At 46.2% G+C, this 18,868-nt stretch overlaps 1 protein-coding gene across 3 annotated transcripts in view; it reads left to right on the forward strand.

Moving 5' to 3' along the window:
• XPC (XPC complex subunit, DNA damage recognition and repair factor) overlaps positions 1-18,427 on the forward strand; it is a 32,833-nt gene extending 14,406 nt beyond the window's left edge. For all 3 annotated transcript variants that reach the window (XM_010384478.2, XM_030919039.1, XM_030919393.1), the window contains 9 exons: positions 4,036-4,125; positions 4,938-5,819; positions 7,286-7,446; positions 10,939-11,020; positions 14,614-14,748; positions 14,831-15,000; positions 15,548-15,641; positions 16,187-16,276; positions 17,402-18,427. In XM_010384478.2, the coding sequence (XP_010382780.1) occupies positions 4,036-4,125; positions 4,938-5,819; positions 7,286-7,446; positions 10,939-11,020; positions 14,614-14,748; positions 14,831-15,000; positions 15,548-15,641; positions 16,187-16,276; positions 17,402-17,620 (1,923 nt within the window). In that variant the 3' untranslated portion in view covers positions 17,621-18,427. The remainder of the gene's footprint in view (positions 1-4,035; positions 4,126-4,937; positions 5,820-7,285; positions 7,447-10,938; positions 11,021-14,613; positions 14,749-14,830; positions 15,001-15,547; positions 15,642-16,186; positions 16,277-17,401) is intronic.
• Positions 18,428-18,868: the final 441 nt, after the last annotated feature.

Here is an 18,868-nt window from a genome sequence, read left to right on the forward strand (position 1 = left end):
ACCATGCCTGACTGATTTTTGTATTTTTAGTAGAGATGGGGTTTCACCCTTCACCCTGTTGGCCAGGCTGGTAACTCATTAATATTTTAGTATTGTCCTTCCAGACTTGCTTCCTGTGTATTTGTGTACATATGTATTTGTTTTGTTTGCTTATTTGTTTAAGCAAAATGGGATCATATAGCTTTTAAACGGGGTACAATTCAGTGACCATTTAGTACATTTACAGTGTTGTGCAACTACCACCTCTATTTCCAAAATGTTTTTGTGACCCCCAAGGGAAACCCTGTATGTACCCATTAAATACCCCATTGTTACCCCCGTCCCCGCTCATGACAACCACCAATCTGTCTTGTGTCTCTGTGGATTTACCTATTCAGGATATTTAGTATAAAAGAAATTATACACTATGTGGCCTTTTGTGCCTGTCTTTTGCTTAGCATAATGTTTTCAAGATTCATGTGCATTTTAGCATATATCAGTATTTCATTAATATTTATGGCTGAATAAGATTCCATTACATGTATATATATTTTCTCTGTCCATTGGCGGACATTTCATTAGTTTCCACCTTGTGGCTGTTGTGAAGAGTGTTGTTAACAATGTCTGTACGTATATTTATTTACACACCCTGTTTTCAGTTCCTTTGGGTATATACCTAAGATTGAAATTGCTAGGTCATATGTATATTCTATGTATAACTTTTGGAGATACCACCAAACTGTTTTCTACGGTTACTCTACCATTTTACATTCCCACCAGCAATGAACAAGAATTCCAAATCTTTGCCAACACTTGGTTATTTTCCAGTGTTTTGATTATAGCCATTATGATGGGTGTCAAGTGATGCCTCATTGTGGTTTTGATTGCATTTCTCCAATGACTGATGATGATGAGTGTCTTTTCATGGGCTTCTTGGTCATTTGTGTATCTTTTTTGAGGACATGTCTATTCAAGTATTTGCCTATTTTTTAATTATGTTGCCTTTTTGTTGATGATTTGTAAGAGCTCCTTATGTATTCTGGATATTAGTTACCTATCAAAATACATGCTTTGCACATAGTTTCTCCCATTCTGTAGGTTGTCTTTTTACTTTCTTGATGAAGTCCTTTGATACACAGAAGTTTTGAATTTTGACAAAGTCTAAGTTACCTATTTTTCTTTTGCTCTTTGTGCTTTTGGTGTCGTATCTAAGATTCCACTGTCAAATCCAAGGTCATAAAGATCGACCCCTGTGTTTTCTTGTAAGAGATTTATAGTTACTGCTCTTACATACATTGAATATTTGCACATATCAGGTAGGTGTTCAACATCATTCTTACGCATGTGGATAGCCATTTGTCCCAGCATTATTTGTTGAAGAGACGATTTTTTCAGTGGGGCTTGGATGGTCGTGGCATCCTTTTCAAAAATCAACTGGCCATAAACGTATGGGTTAATTTCCAGCCTCTTAATTTTACGTTATTCTTACGCCAGCACAACAGTGTTTTGATTACTATAGCTTTGTAGTAAGTTTTGAAATCAGGAAGCCTCAGTGTAACTTGGTTCATTTACAGTATGCTTTGGTTATCTGGGGCCTCTTGCAATTCCATATGAATTTGATGATCTGTTTTTCCATTTCTGTGAAAAAGCTGTTGGAATTTTGATAGGGACTGCTCTGAATCTGTAGATTAATTTGTGTGCCATTACCATCTGGTTATTAGGTCTTCTAGTCTATAAGCATGGATGTCTCTCCTTTTATTTTTGTCTTTAATTTCTCAGCTGTATTTTGTAGTTTTCAGTGTACAGTGTTTCACCTCAGTTAAATTTTTTTCCTAGGTACTTTATTCTTCTTGATGCTGTTGGAAATAGCATTGTTTTCTTAATTTCTCTTTTAGATTGTTCATTGCAAATGTATGGAAACACAACTGACTTTTTTGTGTTGTCTTGTACCCTGCAGCTTTGCTGAATTCATTTATTAACTCTACTAGCTTTCTTGTTCATTTATGTATGGGATCCCATGTGGTGTCTATGAGTAGATCATTTTACTTCTTCCTGTCCAGTTTGCATGCCTTTTGTGTCTTTTTCTTGCCTAATTGCTCTGGCTAGGACGTCAAGTACAGTGTTGAATAATGGTCGTGACATCAGGCATCCTTCTTTTGTTCCTGATAATTCATGGGGAAAGCTTTCAGTCTTTCACCATTAAGTATCATGCTGGCTCTGGGTTATGATGTTGACTCAGTTTCCTTCTATTCCTAGTGTTCTGAATGTTTTTTTTTTTCTCATGAAAGCCTGTGGGATTGTCTCAGATGCATTTTTCTGTGTCAGTTGAAATGGTCCTCTGGATTTTCTTTCCTTCATTCTTTTAATGTATATGTAATTGATTGATTTTCTTATGTTGAACCATCCTTGCATTCCTAGAATAAGTCCCACTTGGTCATGTTGTTCAATTTTGTTTGTTAGTATTTTATTCAGGATTTTTGCATCTATATTCATAAATTGGTTTATTTTCTTGTGATGTATTTGTCTGGCTTTGGCATCAGGGTAATGCTTGCCTCGTAGAATGAGTTAAAAAATGTTTCCTCTTCTAATGTTTGGAAGAGTTTGAGAAAGATTGAGGTAAATTCCTCTTCAAATGTTTGCTAGAATTCACCAGTGAGGTCATCTAGTCCTAGACTTTTCTTTGTTGGGAGGTTTTTGATTTCTGACTCGATCTGTTGTTACAGATCTGTTCAGATTTTCCATTACTTCTTGAGTCAGGTTTGGTCATGTGTATGTTTCTGGGATTTTGTCCATTTTCTCTACATTATCTGATTTGTAGGGATCATACAGTTCTGTAACCTGACTTTTTTCCTCAGCAATGTACATTGATAGATTTCTTATTAAAGGTGGTGACTGTGTATGCTTGGGTAGCACTAGACTATTTCCAGAGTCCTGTCAGCTACATTATCTTGTCTAATCTCTTTAGAGTCGTGTGAGGAAGCTGAGGCAGGGATTATTCTAGATGCAGAAATCCAGGCTTAGGGAAGTCACTCAGCTAGTGGTGAACACTTAGTTATCCAGACTTCTGGACCTGTGCTCCTGTGCCGTGCTGTACAATAAGAAACTGAGAAATTAATATTGGTACAATGCCGTCAGCTAAACTACAGACATTATTTGGATTTTCCAAGTTTTCCCATTGATAATCCTTTTTCTATTCCATGATACTGGTTTGTATTTAGTCATCATGTCTCTCCTCCAGTGTGTGACAGTGTTTTGATCTTTCCCTGTCTTTCATGACCTTGACACTTTGGAAATTTTTAGCCGCAGAAGAAACAAGGCAAAAGCAATCATTTATCTCACCATAACATGGCTCCTCACACCGGACTTTCTCCCGAGGCTGTGGCAGTAATCAAAGAGAGATGCTGGGACCTGGAGACCCGTGTAGGAAGGCCTTGCCCGAGTACATTATCACTGTTGCCGTTGAAGGTCAGGTCCCCTGAGGGGCTCCCAGACTTCCAAGTTAACAGTGTTCAGAGCTGCAGACTCAGTTAAAGATTCAATGTGGGGAAAAATGGAAAACAGAGAACAGACTTAGGTGATCTGATGATAATGATATTTTCTACTACTTCTTCCCAAAGTGGTATTTCATTTTATTATTTTAGTCACAAACACAACACATATTGACTACAGAACAATCAGAAGATAGGTAAGCAGAGAAAAAATCCTGTAAACACCCATAACCCAGTATATGGATGCTTTTTCAAATATACATGTATGTCTAAATTTATATTTACGTATTTTTTCTTATAAAAATGTAATCACATCATACTTTTTAAAGGAAAAATTCTATTTTCCTTTAATATATGACGAGCATGTTCCTGTTCTTCTATGAAGATAAACCTCTGCATCATCATTTTTAACAGTGTCTGGAGTTTCCATTGCCCATCGCATACTGTTAGAAAGTCTGGCTGTTTCCAATTTTCCCTGTCTTGAACAAGCACCATAACAAACAACATTGAACTCATTACATCTTTAATTACTTTCTTAGGATAACTATGTTATTCCTTTTCATCATAGATATTCTTACTGATTCTCCGGGCTCTGCAGCTCTTGACCCGGCTGGTATTGTCTCTACAGCCAATTCCTCTGAAGTCAGCAGCAGCAAAGGTGAGGTGCTCAGGGCTGCCAGAGAAGAGAAGCAGTTGACAGGAAATTGTCACACTTAAAAAAATTGATCATTATTATATTTTTAAGAGCTAGTATTCATGGAGTGTGGGTTCTTTCGAGCCTTGCACGTACCCTGTGTTAGGGAAGACTTGGGCACATGAGTGGATATCTGGCAGCCTGAGCTTCATGTGTGCAGAGTGCTGCTTTTGTTTCTGTTGTGTAAATTGGGTGGAATGGTGCCTGTCCTCACTTGCTCCATGAAGTGCTGATGAGTGAAGCACTGAGTTTTGAGGTGCTCTGGGTTAGCTTCAAGAAGCTAAATGCTATACTCATTGGGGTATTGGCATTATCTGAAGCCTGATGGTCTAGAAGCTGATTTTCATAATATCTGTATTCTTAAAACTACAACTGTATTAAGTTCATACGTATTTGTTTGCAAAATGCATATGTCCAAGGTGGGTAGTAGTACTGCTGAGGAAACTGAAACTCGGAAGTTAAATAATTTACATAACCAATAAGAGTTAGAACTGGAATTCAAATCCATGTTTGACTGTTTCCAAATCCCATGTTCTTTTCTCTTTACCGTTAGGGTGAAAATAATTATACTGTGGCCTTATCTAAGATGCTACAGATTTTAGCCATACATGCATACAACCCTGAAGGATAGCTGGTTGATCACTGAGCTGGGGACATCTTGATGTATTGGTTCTCTAGCTAGTGAATTAACCCTATTGGATTACAGGATTTCTATCATATTATTAGCAAAAGAGGGAAAAAAAGAAAGCAAGGCAAAATTTCTTACTCTGTTTAAGGGAAAGAAACCTTCCAAGGAGAGACTGACTGCGGATCTGGAAGGCTGCTCAGAAACTTCCAGCCAAGTTCTAGAAAACCACACCAAGCCAAAGACCAGCAAAGGAACCAAACAAGAGGAAACCTTTGCTAAGGGCACCTGTAAGCCAAGTGCCAAAGGGAAGAGGAGCAAGGGAGGCAGAAAGGAACGGAGGAAGCTCTCCTCCAGCGAGGAAGACCAGGGCCCAGGTGACAAGCAGGAGAAGGCAACCCAGCGACGTCCGCATGGCCGGGAGCGGCGGGTGGCCTCCAGGGTGTCTTATAAAGAGGAGAGTGGGAGTGATGAAGCTGGCAGTGGCTCTGATTTTGAGCTCTCCAGTGGAGAAGCCTCTGATCCCTCTGATGAGGATTCCGAACCTAGCCCTCCAAAGCAGAGGAAGGCCCCCACTCCTCAGAGGACAAAGGCTGGGTCCAAGAGTGCCTCCAGGACCCAATGTGGGAGCCATCATAAGGATCCAAGTTTGCCAGCAGCATCCTCAAGCTCTTCGAGCAGTAAAAGAGGCAAGAAAATGTCCAGCGATGGTGAGAGGGCAGAAAAAAGGAGCATAGCTGGTATAGACCAGTGGCTAGAGGTGTTCTGTGAGCAGGAGGAAAAGTGGATATGTGTGGACTGTGTGCACGGCGTGGTGGGCCAGCCTCTGACCTGTTACAGGTACGCCACCAAGCCCGTGACCTATGTGGTGGGCATTGACAGTGACGGCTGGGTCCGAGATGTCACACAGAGGTACGACCCAGCCTGGATGACAGTGACCCGCAAGTGCCGGGTTGATGCTGAGTGGTGGGCAGAGACCTTGAGACCATACCAGAGCCCATTTATGGACAGGGAGAAGAAAGAAGACTTGGAGGTAAGGCCTTGGCTGCCAGGGGCTCTAAGACCCAGTCAGGTTATTAAAATTATTCCTGTTTTTGAGCACCTTATATATGCCCAACACTATGTTGAGTGTGTTTAGTGGGTTGTCTCATTTAATTGTCACAGCAATATAAAGCTGGGGCAGTTGCTGCCTTAATTTTAGTGGTAAAAGTTGTGGAGATGAGAGGTGAACTGCCATGGTGTTTGAGCCCAGGTCTGTGTGGCTTTGGAGCCTGTATACTATTAGTTATTGCCCAGTTATAAATTTGGAGCTTTGGAATAATTTATGCAAGTAATGTAACTCAGACTGAGTGAAAGAAGGAATAGCCCATGGATAGATTCTCCCCCCTCCCCTATCATGCGTGCATGTAAAGATGCATGTGCAAACACCCCTCATACATAGAGCACTCACCTCCTGGGAAAGAGCGGTCTCGGAATGAGACAATATCTTCAGTCTATTGAGAAGGCAGACCGGGAGGCAGAGAATTCTAGAACATAACACAGCTATGTCACTTGATCCTAGAACCAGCACTTACACCAGGAAGTGTGCCCGAGCCGCCTGTGTGTACGGCAGTGGTGGTGTTGGGTGGAGCTTGCCATTTCTACACAGGAACATGCCCAGATTTGTCACAGGTTTATTTCCAGTCACTCAGGATAGGTAATTTGCAGATTTATTAATCATTTCCTATAGGAGTGCAGTGCATCCCACATTGAGTGTTTGCTCCAGGGGTGTTCTTGGTTCATTTTACTTAGTAATGACGGGTTAAGTGGAAATTATGCAGATGGTATTGTAACTAATGTACCTAAAGCTCAGTGGAAGCTGAACATGCAGCGTCCTCTCCTACTCTCAGCAACTCCACATTGCCAGTCCTTACTAGTCTGTTGGGGTTTTTGAAGAGATGCCAAGGGCAAGCCTAAGAGAGCCTGGTGAACAGGGTGACTTAAAGCAGTGAATTGCCTACTGAGCAATGAGCAATCTTAGAGAAGGGCAGAGAGAACTCTGTCAGAGTGGACCAAGAGAAAAGTCGCAGGGTGAGAACCACTGCTCTCAATTTCCTGTGAGAGCAGGCAGATAAGCTCATGCTCTAGAAGAGGATTATCCCTTTGAGATAAGACCTTCTTACTGAAGAGCACTGTGTGTTTTTCTTCCTTGCAGACCTTTAACAGAATAGGCGCTGATCTGCTGGGGCTGGGTTAGGCATCTAAGCATTCAAATAGGTTAGACAACTTTTTGAAGTTGCCACAAGCCATGGATTTATTTGATTCTTTTTAGCTTTTGATTCATCTGTGACCGACTTACTGGCCGGAGCTACAGATGTGATGTTACAAAAATCATTAGTGTTCATGAAACCTTGGATCCACCATCTGTTGTCAGAACAACTTAGTCTAAGGATCATCTCCCTCAAACTTCATTTCCTCTTCTAAATAACATGCTCAACTTTGTCTGTCTGGCCTTTGCAGTTTCAGGCAAAACACATGGACCAACCTTTGCCCACTGCCATTGGCTTATATAAGAACCATCCTCTGTATGCCCTGAAGCGGCATCTCCTGAAATATGAGGCCATCTATCCTGAGACAGCTGCCATCCTTGGGTATTGTCGTGGAGAAGCGGTCTACTCCAGGTGCGTGAGGCAGCCTGGTTGGCCTCAAGGGCTTCCTGGTGGTGTGGGATTAACAGCCTTCTTCCTGGGCAAAGGGTGCTGATGGGAGCTCATCTGACTTACCAGTGTTCTCGGGCTAAGCCAGTGTGTGTGTGCTGTGTGTATATGATGTGTAGGAGAGAAGAAAATTTGAAAATTAAAACAGGGATTAAAACAATGACAGGGGAAAAACAGTTACAAATGAAAAGAAAATACAAAGTAGGAAAAATAAAATTTAAGATAGGGCAATATAAAACACGCCCCACAAATACAAGTTAAAAACACACAAAAGGAAGGAACAAAGGATTTGATTATGGAAGTTGAGTGGATTTTTTCATGGGTACAGAGCTGTGTTTGGCATGAAAAAGTTCTGGAAATGGATGGTGGTAATGGTTGTACAATGTTGTGAATGGACCTAATGCCACTGAACTGCACACTTAAAAATGGTTAAAATGGTGTATTTTATGTGACTGTATTTTATACCACAGTAAAAAGAAATAGCTAAAAGAGGAGTGGAATAAGAGCAAAAAATGAATAAAATATATATAAAATTAAAATTGAAAAATGTTAATATAATTTTGAGGTAAGAAAAAAATATAGGAATTTTGAGAAATGGGAATAAAAAGCAAGTAAAATAAGTGATTTTAAAAGACATGGGATGTACAAGACCAAGAAATAGGAGATGTTCTTAAATGAGAAAACAGGAAGGTACGGAAAAGAGAAAAAGGAAGCATAGGGAAACCCACATGAGAGTGGGTGATTTGAGTCCTCCCACTGGGGATGACTTCCTGCTTGTCAGCCCCCCGTGGGAGTCATACTGGACCCTCTCTTCAGGGCTCTGCCCTGTCTTGGAGCTTTTTGTTTGATGTCGAGGGGCACGCCGCCTTGGGCAGGGGCAGGGCTTTGTTGTTCTGGGACTTTAGCACCCGGCAGTCAAAGGCAGCAGGGGGCCTGGGCTGCCCTGATAGAGGCTTCCTCTTGTGGATATGTATAGTAGTTGGGAGAAAGACTGTTGGGAAGAGAATGCTGGCATCGTCCAGGGGCACCATGTCAGTGATAGAAGGAAGCATTAGAGGTGCATATTTATTGATTTTTTTTAATTGTGGTAAAATATATGTAACATAAAATTTACCATCTCAACCTTTTTAAGTGTATACAGCCTACAGCATTAAGCACATTCACACTGTCATCCAGCCATCACCACCATCCGTCTCCAGATTTCTTTTCCTCTTCCCAAACCAAAACTCTGTCCCCGTCAAAAACTCCCCATTCCCCTTCTCCAGCCCTGCACCCACCATTCTCCTTTCTGTCTCTGAGTGTGCCTACTATAGGGACCCATGTAGGTGGAATCATGCAGTATTTATAGTCATATTGTGACTGGCTTATTTCCCTTAGCATAATGTCCTCAGGGTTCGTCCATATTGTATGTAGCATGGGTCAGAATTTCCTTCCTTAGATTTTAGGCTGAAACTCCATCGTGTGGGCAGACCACATTTTGCTTGTGCCTTTGTCCATCAATGGGCACTTGGCTTGTCTCCACCGTTTGGCTGTTGTGAATTATGCTGCTGGGAACATGGGTGTGCAGATAACTTTTCAAGATTCTGCTTTCAGGTTTTTTTTGTTTTTTTTTTGTATATACCCAGTGCAATTACTAGGCCAGATAGTAATTCCCATCATTTTTTTAGGAACCACCTTACCATTTCCACAGCAGCTGCACCCATTTTACATTTTCACCAACAGTCCACGAAGTCTCCACTTTCTCCACATCCTCACTGACACTTGTTACTTTCTGTGTTTTGGTAATAGCCATTTTACCGAGTGTGAAAAGGTTAGAAGTTCACATTTATTCCAAGAGGACTGTGACCACTTCCCTGCTGTTTTCCTTAGGAAGGTGTCCAGATGCTGCCTGTCAACCCCTAAGACCCCCTTTTTACCCACTCCTGTCTGAAGACCACACCATTACATAATCACGCCTCTGGGCAGTCAAAGATGTTCCGCCCCCCAGTAGGAGCATGAGTGGAGCTTTGAGCTCTGGCAGGTTGATGCTACTGGCAAAAGCGCTGCTCTGGCACTCAGGCAATGTCCGGTCTTCCCAGCAACCATGTGTGGTAGAAAGGACAAGCTCACTGTCCCTAGTTGATAGGCGAGGACACAGGTGCTCCTTGACTTAGGATGAGATTGGATCTCCATAAACCTGTTGGAAGCTGAAAATAGGATATCCTAAGTTGAGAATGCATTTAATATACCTAACCTGCCCTAACTGGACCTCATGTAGGTGGAATCATACGGTATTTATGGCCATTTTGTGACTGGCTTATTTCACTTAGCATAAAATCCTCAAGGTTTACTCCTGTTGTATGTAGCATGGGTCATAGCTTAGCTGAGCCTCCCTTAAACGTGCTGAGAACACATTAGCCTCCAGTTGGGTACAGTTGTCTTAACACAAAGCCTATAATGAAGTATTGAATATCCATGTAATTTATTGAATACTGAAAATGAGAAAGAGAATGCTTGTATGGGTACTTGAGGTACAGTTTCTCCCGAGTGTATATTGCTTTTGCATCATCATAAAGTTGAAAAATCTTGAATCAAACCATTGGACGTTGGGCACTGTCTGTACTGAGGCTCAGGAAGGTAAAGTGACTTGTCTAGATGGCCCAGCCAGGAAGTGGCACAGGTAAGGTTCAACCTCCATCCATTATGCTGTGCTGAAATTCAGCCTCAGATTCCCCTGTGGGTAAGGGCCTGAACCTGCACTAGGAGGAAATGGGGTGCCCTTGCTCACTGGAGCCGCTCCCTGGACAGAGTGAAGGGGTGCAAACTAACTAGATGGGTGTGCCTTATTAAAGATGGCTTGGCAAGTTAGGGGTTGAGCCTCATTGGAAAGTAGACTTGCACGGCTTTGGTGAGCTCTTAGCTCTGGAGGAAGAGTGAAGCCAGAGGATCTTTGCCTGCAGGGATCATTTGACTGTTCTATGTGCATGTGTCTTGATTCTGTGATAGCTTATTAGCTTATTATAGTTGGTTTCTCTGCAGCCTTCCTTTGGGTTCACTGTCCCCTCCTCTGGACACTTCCCCCCACATGGTGTTAACAGCAGATCAGAGCCTCAGCAGGTGCTTGCTTGGTGGTGGTAGTAAACGTGAGTAACTGCCTGCACACGGCGGCCTTTACCCCATCCTGATAGGCTGCAGCTGGAGCTCTCACAGGCTCTGGACACCAGAGGAGAGGAAAACCTATGAAGGGGAGGAGTGGTGGAGGCAAGGCACGAAGGCTGCAGAGTAACTCCGTGCAGATTAGGGTTTGTAAGTGGACACATCCCCCAAAAGACAGGTAGTCCACATTCAAGGCTGTTTGGCTAGCACAGCTCCTTTGGGCCCCCTAGGAGCCTGGCCTGCTTCAGGGTGGCAGAACCTGAGGACGGAGCCTGCAGGGCCCCTCTGAGTTTGCCTTTGTGTCCTGTGTTGTTTCTGCAGGGATTGTGTGCACACTCTGCATTCCAGGGACACGTGGCTGAAGAAAGCAAGAGTGGTGAGGCTTGGAGAAGTACCCTACAAGGTAACTGGAGCTGGGCGGTCCCAGCAGGGAGTGGTGACGCAGGACTGTAGCTGAGTGGGAGAGCCAGAGACAGAGAAGTGATGATGAGGAGCCTCCCAGTCCTGCCCAGGATCCTGATCAGAAATGTCTCACTTTCTCAGCTTGAGCAGGATTCAAGGAGGAGAGAAACATTTAAATTATCTTATTAATAAGACATTTGTAAGAAATTGATCTTCCAAAACAGAAAAGAAATCTAGGCCAAATAGTAGGCCTCAGACTCCTGTTGTGAGTTCAAAGGTTCTACAGGTTGGAATTGAGTTACTGGATGGTCCTGGGAGGTCAAAGCCCTGCTTTATAGCAGCACGTTGTCCAGTCAGATTACCCTTCTGTTTGGCAGTTCTCCGAGCATTTTGCATGTGTCTGTTCTCTGTTGTCTCAAAAGCCATAGGAATTGGCATTATGATGCCCATTTTACAGATGAGAAAACTGAAGCTCAGGGCAAGTGACTTGTCCAAGTCCCCACAGTTAGAAAAATGGCAGAGCAGAGCCCAGGTGAGAATCCCAGGGTCTGCCTTGAAGCCAGTGCTCCTTTCACACTGTGCTGTGGTATTGTTAGGCTGGTTGCTCTTGAGGAACACGAACCGAACGAGGTCCCACGGAGACTATTCACAGGACACACAGCTCAGTACGACCAGCAGAGTAAAGTGGCCGATCACAGAGACCATTTACTTCTCATCAGACCCCAGGAGTCCTTTGGGGTTGCAAGACTCTGGGAAGCTGGGTGGGGAGTGGAGGGGCCTCCGCTTAGTGGGAAGGGCTGCAGGTGCTGGTCGCCGTCACTGCCAGCAACAGGCTGGAGTGTGTGATGCCCCTTGCCCGGGCCTGCAGGGCTGCTGAGGATTTTCTCTGCACCATCGCACCTGTCTTTCATGCTGGAACCAGCATAGCACTGTCCAGTTGAAATGTAACATGAGCCACACATTTAAATTTTTTAGTAGCTACATTAAAAACCAAAAACAGTTGGAATTTTAACATTAAAATATATCCAGATATATCTAAAATACTATTTCAGCAGTAAGAAATATTTTAAAGTGTTGAGATACTTAAATCCATTTTGTTCCTAAGTCTCTTTAATCCTTTGTGTTTTTGACTTTCTAAATCCATTTTGTTCCTAAGTCTCTCTAATCCTTTGTGTTTTGACTTTCTGTACCTCAATTCAGACCAGCCACATTTCAGGTGTGCAGTGGCCACATGTGACTGGTGGCTGTCATGGTAGCACAGTTCTGGAATAATCCCAAATCTCTCAAATTCACCCCTTGTTCTGATCCCCACCAACCCAACTCCTGCCTCAGTATCTTTTGCTTGGGCAACAGCCACAGCCTCCATCCCAGCCTGAATCCATTCCCCTGTCAGTCACTAGGCTCTTTCTGTGCATTCCAGCCATCCTTGCCCACCCTGGCCAGCGCCTTTAGTCTGAGTCCTGCACCCTCTCCATGGTGCAAAGTGATGTTCTGGTGCTTATCGCCTCTGCATTCCAAAGGACTTCAGAGGCCCCAGGTCCTAGTGTTCTCCCACCTCTGTGTACTTTGGGGTCCAGCCCTGTTCTCTTGGGCAACTCCTTGCCCCTTTAAGCCTCTGCTCAGGCAGGACCTGTTCTGAGCAGCCTTTTTGCCTCCACTGTCCTCAGGGCTGGGCAAGGGCTTTCCTCTGAGCTCCCGTTCCACCCTGTACTCTTCACACTGAGTTGTAGCTGTGTCTCTTCCCCTGAAGGAGCCTGAGCTCCTAAGAGAAAAGACTGTCCCCGCTCTGTCCCTCCTTCATGACTGGGTCATGGCCTGGTCTCCAAGGGATCCCAGTGGAATTTTACTGAACAGTGCTGGGTGAATGGCTTCTCAGAAAGGGATGGTTGTCAGAACTCAGAGTCCCTCAGTCCCTGAAGCGGTGACAGAGAGGGTGCACCCAGAGACAGTGGCAGGAACGGACATGAGAGCTCACAGGCCACCCCCAACCTGGGGAATGTTTTTTCACATTTTTAAAGGGTTATAAGAATGAGAAGAATAGGCCGGGCGCGGTGGCTCACGCCTGTAATCCCAGCACTTTGGGAGGCCGAGGCGGGTGGATCACAAGGTCAGGAGATCGAGACCATCCTGGCTAACACAGTGAAACCTTGTCTCTACTAAAAATACAAAGAATAAGCCAGGCGTGGTGGCGGGCGCCTGTAGTCCCAGCTACTGGGGAGGCTGGGGCAGGAGAATGGTGGGAACCCAGGAGGCGGAGCTTGCAGTGAGCTCAGATCGCACCACTGCACTCCAGCTTGGGTGACAGAGCGAGACTCCATCTCAAAAAAAAATATTAATAATAATAAGAAGAAGAAGAAGAAGAAGAAAGAATATGTGATGGAGGCCACGCATGACCCTTTACAGAACAAGCTTGTGGGCCCCTGCACTAGAGGAAGTCTGTATGCCCAGGCCCAGGGGCCAGCCCTCAGCTGTGTGCCCATGCCTGCCTCCTCTAAGAGTTACGTGACTCTGTCCTTGCCGGTCCTGCGCCCCTCTCACCACGTCACTCCCCAGGGAAGATCTTGGCCTTGGCCACTGCACGCTGTTCGGGAGCACACTGGGGGTCCTGAACTGTCAGTGCTTTCCAGGGCATGTGAGCAGACATAGGTTATATGTTGAGACATAGGCTCCACTGATGGCCAGTTACCTGAATTGTAAATCCTGGTTCTTGTCACTTACCAGCCATCGGCTGTTAAGACCTACCTTGTGGGTTTGTTGAAAAAAGTAAGTAAGTTAATAACATATAAAGCACTGAAGATAGGCTGGGCGCAGTGGTTCATGCTGTAATTCCAGCACTTTGGGAGGCCAAGACAGGTGGATCATTTGAGGTCAGAAGTTTGAGACCAGCCAGGTCAACATGGTGACACCCCATCTCTACCAAAAACATAAAAATCAGCTGGGCATGGTGGCAGGTGCCTGTAGTCCCAGCTACTCAGGAGACAGGCATGAGAATCACTTGAATCCGGGAGGTGGAGGTTGCAGTGAGGTGAGATCACACCAGTGCACTCCAGCCTGGGCAACAGAGTGAGTCTCCATCTCAGGGGTGGTGGCGGGGGGAAGCACTGAGAATAGTGCCTGGGACAGAGAACGCTCTATAAATGTTAGCTAGTGCTTGTAGTAAGAAAAGGGGAGCAGCCGGACACAGTGGCTTATGCCTGTAATCCCAGCCCTTTGGGAGGTTGAGGTGGGTGGATCACCTGAGGTCAGGAGTTCAAGACCAGCCTGGCAAACATAGTGAAACCCCATCTCTACTAAAAATACAAAAATTAACCGGGCGTGGCGGCAGACACCCAGCTACTCGGGAGGCTGAGGCAGGAGAATTGCTTGAACCCAGGAGGCAGAGGTTGCAGCGAGCCAAGATTGCACCACTGTACTTCAGCCTGGGTGACAGAGTAAGACTCCGTCTCAAAAAAAGGGAGAAAAAGCACCCCAGCTGGTAGGCATGTTGTGAGGGTTCACCGGGTACCAGGCATGCAGCACTGAGCATGGTGCTGGGCCTGGTGCCAAGGAACTGGACACCTTTGTTGTCAACTGTGGCCGTGTCCTCTGGTGCAGATGGTGAAAGGCTTTTCCAACCGTGCTCGGAAAGCCCGACTTGCTGAACCCCAGCTGCGGGAGGAAAATGACCTGGGCCTGTTTGGCTACTGGCAGACAGAGGAGTATCAGCCCCCCGTGGCTGTGGATGGGAAGGTAAGGGCAACATCAGAAGGGGTCAGGACCAGGCTACCTGGTTCCCCTGCTGGCCAAATCCTGACGTGCTTACCTGCCACAGGTGCCCCGGAACGAGTTTGGGAATGTGTACCTCTTCCTGCCCAGCATGATGCCTATTGGCTGTGTCCAGCTGAACCTGCCCAATCTACACCGCGTGGCCCGCAAGCTGGACATCGACTGTGTCCAGGCCATCACTGGCTTTGATTTCCATGGCGGCTACTCCCATCCCGTGTGCGTGAGGGGCCTTCGATGGAGGCTAAACAGAGGGATGGGGAGGGGTGACTCCAGAGATGGGGATGGAAAGCTGGCATGGGGCTACTGGGAGTTGAGGCCTGGTGGCTCCAGTTTTCAGGATGTTACACTGGATTTGCAAAGTCATTGCTTTACCAATTCTGGCTTGCCTCCAGAGGGAACAGAGCCAATGAAACTGGCATCCTAATGCTGGATTAAAATGTTCTTCCCAGGTTCAGGAACTCACAGGCTGGTGAGCAAAAAACAGTCAGTGTCCTTCCTGGGCAGCTGCCTGGTTAGTGAGCTCTGTTCTGTGATGGGCAAGGCTGGATAGGGGCTTTCACTCCAGCTTTCTTAGGCAGAATCTGGGGAGGATTTTCCCCAGGCCTGCCTTCTGCACGGAGGGTGTGGGACACTGGCTGACCCGGGACATCCTTCAGGACCCTTGGTGCTCAGATGTGGCCCACTGTCTTCTGCAAACCAGGGAGGGAGGAGAGGCAGAGCAGGCAGCAGGCTCAAGGGTTGACATCGCGTTGTGTCCCCACAGGACTGACGGATACATCGTCTGTGAGGAATTCAAAGACGTGCTCCTGACTGCCTGGGAAAATGAGCAGGCAGTCATTGAAAAGAAGGAGAAGGAGGTAAGCACGTAGGCAGAACTGAGGGACAGCAGAAGCGGGAAGCGACACTCAGCGAGTGGCTTCTTCCCTCCCCAGGCTGCATCCGTGTGTTCCCAGGCCCTTCCCAACCCTCTCTGACATCATGGCAGGCACCCGAGGGAGTGAGCACTGAATATAGCAGGCTCCTGCCCACCCCGCAGACTCACTATCACTGTCCCTGAGGAGCCTGGGTCTGGGCTCTGGGATCTACTGCCCCTGCTGCCCACACCTGCCTCTGTCTTGAATCGCCTGTGTCCAGGTTCTGGAAGACCTCACCCACTAAAGATTTTGGAGTCAGTAACGATTAAAAAGTTTTCTGTTTTTGTGGCTTTCAGGTATAGTCCACCACTTTGTAAATCAAATCAAATTTTTGGAAGTGAGACTTGGTTAAGGAGAGGCTGTATCTTAACTTAAAATCGTATATATATATATATATCTGTCTTTATAAATTTACAGTTTCCATCTTTATATTTTTCCTGAAAATGTCAGTGCTTAAGACTTTTCTCCCACTTCATTTTTGCCTGCAGAAAAGGGAGAAGCGGGCTGTAGGGAACTGGAAGCTGCTGGCCAAAGGTCTGCTCATCAGGGAGAGGCTGAAGCGTCGCTACGGGCCCAAGGTCAGTGCAGGTTCTTTGCAGAGAAGACAAGCCCAGAGTCAGTTTCCTAGAGATGCAGCTCAGAAAGGCCTGGCCCAGATTCTGCCCCAGCATCAAGTCAGGGATAGCTTTGTGTTAGGACACCTCCGTCCTCTGTCTCCAAGGCCCCTTGTTTTTACCTTGTTGGGAGAGGTGTCCCTGGAGTGAGGCCTCAGCTGGCTCTTCTGCCCCAAGCCCTGTCCTAGTGTCCCCGTTTCTACTGTCCGCATGAGTGTTGCCATGGGTCTGATTTGGTGCTGAACACATAGGGAGAGGCAAGTGTCCTGCATTTGGGGCACCCTTCCGCCTTCCAGTGTTCCCGGTGCCTGTGACCATCCTGCAGGCCTGCAGTGGCCTGCCCAGTACCTCTCACAGCACCTGTCATGTCCCAGGCCAGGCTTGGATACAAGTGTGAATTTGACATGTAGCCCTCAAGGGGGCCCCTTCCTGAGGCAGACAGACCCTTGGCCCAGTTACATGGTGTAGTCAGTGCTGTGTCAGACACAGCAGAAACTGCTCTGGCATGTTTTGTTCCCTCTGCAACCCTCTGTGCTGCCTGTTTGCCTTTAAGCATTTTTTGTCACGCTCCTCATTCCAGTTCCTCTGGTGGAGAAAAAGCCCTTCATCTGGTTTTATGTTCTGACCAGCTCCTTGCCACCTTCTCCATCTAAACCTTCCCCAGCCTTCCCAGCTGGCAGAGAGTGCCGCCTCAGATCTTAGGGCTCCGAGGGCTGAATTGTGCATCTGGCCTGTTCAAAACATCATGTGCTTTCGTCCAGAAATGAGGTAGCAAATGCAAAGCACGGATCACAGGCATCCCCAGATGCGGTGGTGTGCTCCTAGAGGGCAGCTTCCTGCCCGGCCATCATCCTTGTGTTCCCCAGCACTCAGCTTATAGCAGGTGCTCTGGTGTCTGCTTCGATGCACCCCAGGCTAGGGAAGGCTCAGTAAGAAGGGTCTGGGCTCTCTTCCCGCCCCGTCCCATGCCCTCGTCCTCCCAGTTACAGAGTTTAGGGCAGGCTGGGAACTTGCTGCCTCTTCATGGGGCTTCCTGGTAGCTGATTACTGACCCTGGCCTGTGTCCTCCCACCACTGCCACCTGACTAGAGTGAGGCAGCAGCTCCCCACACAGATGCAGGAGGTGGACTCTCTTCTGATGAAGAGGAGGGGACCAGCTCTCAAGCAGAAGCAGCCAGGATACTGGCTGCCTCCTGGCCTCAAAACCGAGATGATGAAGAAAAGCAGAAGCTGAAGAGTGGGCCCAGGAAAACCAAACGGGAAAAGAAGGCAGCAGCTTCCCACCTGTTCCCATTTGAGAAGCTGTGAGCTGAGCACCCACTACAGGGGCGCCCACCACTTGCTGCTGCCCCGCTACAGGCCCCACACCTGCTCCGGGCATGCCCAGCCCCCGGTGGTGGGGGCTTCTCACTGAGAAGGCAAACTGAGGCAGCATGCACAAGGCAGGGCCAGGGGAGAGGAGGTCAAGCTGAGGAGGTGCTGCAGGTCCCGCCTGGCCCCAGCCCTTGTCAGATCCACCCAGGGTGAAGTCTTTAAAGCTTTTTGCTACCAAAGCCCACTCACTCTTTGAGCTACAGAACACTTTGCTGGGAGATACTCTCCTGCCTCCTAGACCTGTTCTTTCCATCTTTGGAAACATCAGTTTATGTATGGAAGCCACCGGGAGATTTCTGGATGGTGGTGCATCCATGAACGTGCTGATCCTTTCTTCCAGTTAGAGTCTTCATCTGTCCGACAAGTTCACTCGCCTTGGTTGCGGACCTAGGACCCTTTATCTGCAGGCCGCTTACCTTCCCCTGAGTCAGGCTTACTAATGCTGCCCTTGCTGCCTCTTTGCAGTAAGGGAGAGAGCAGAGAAATACAGGTCATCTCAGATTATGGAATTGCTGGGATCTAGTTTTCCAAGTAACATTTGCAGTGGCAGAAGCCTACAAAAAGAGCTAAAATCAGGAAAGAAAAGGAAAAATACGAATTGAAAATTAAGGAAATGTTAGTACAATAGATCAGTGTTAAACTAGATTCTATTCATTACTAGATAAAATGTATAAAGCTCTCTGTACTAAGGAGAAATAACTTTTATAACATTTTGAGAAAAAAATAAAGCATTTATCTAAAGATTTGGCTCTATATTTTCTTTCAGATTTTTTTTTTAAGACAGGGTCTTACTGTGTTGCCCAGGCTGGACTCCTGGGCTTGAGTGGTCCTCCTGAAGGTTTTACCTCAGCTGGCCCTCACAACCACCGTGTGTGGTGGAAAGGCATTGTTCGGGAAACAGTCCCAGCTCCTCAGGACTGCAGGCACCCACACACCACTGCCTGTGCCCAGCTTCTTTCAGATTGGCATCAGTAAGAACACCCAGGTAACAGAGCAGTTTGTTCACATGTTGAGACAGCATGAAAGATTCTATTTTGTTTTCATGTAGGCTGGGAATTCATTACATATGGGATTTTTCTGTGTTTAGTGAAGAGATCTTGAGAGGAGCCATTAAAAATCTGAGTCACTTTTATCCAAGGGAAACAAACAAAACACTTGGTTTATGACTCATATGTGGCAAGA

Source organism: Rhinopithecus roxellana, chromosome 1 (assembly GCF_007565055.1).
Source record: "Rhinopithecus roxellana isolate Shanxi Qingling chromosome 1, ASM756505v1, whole genome shotgun sequence".
In the NCBI taxonomy this organism is placed as follows: Eukaryota; Metazoa; Chordata; class Mammalia; order Primates; family Cercopithecidae; genus Rhinopithecus; species Rhinopithecus roxellana.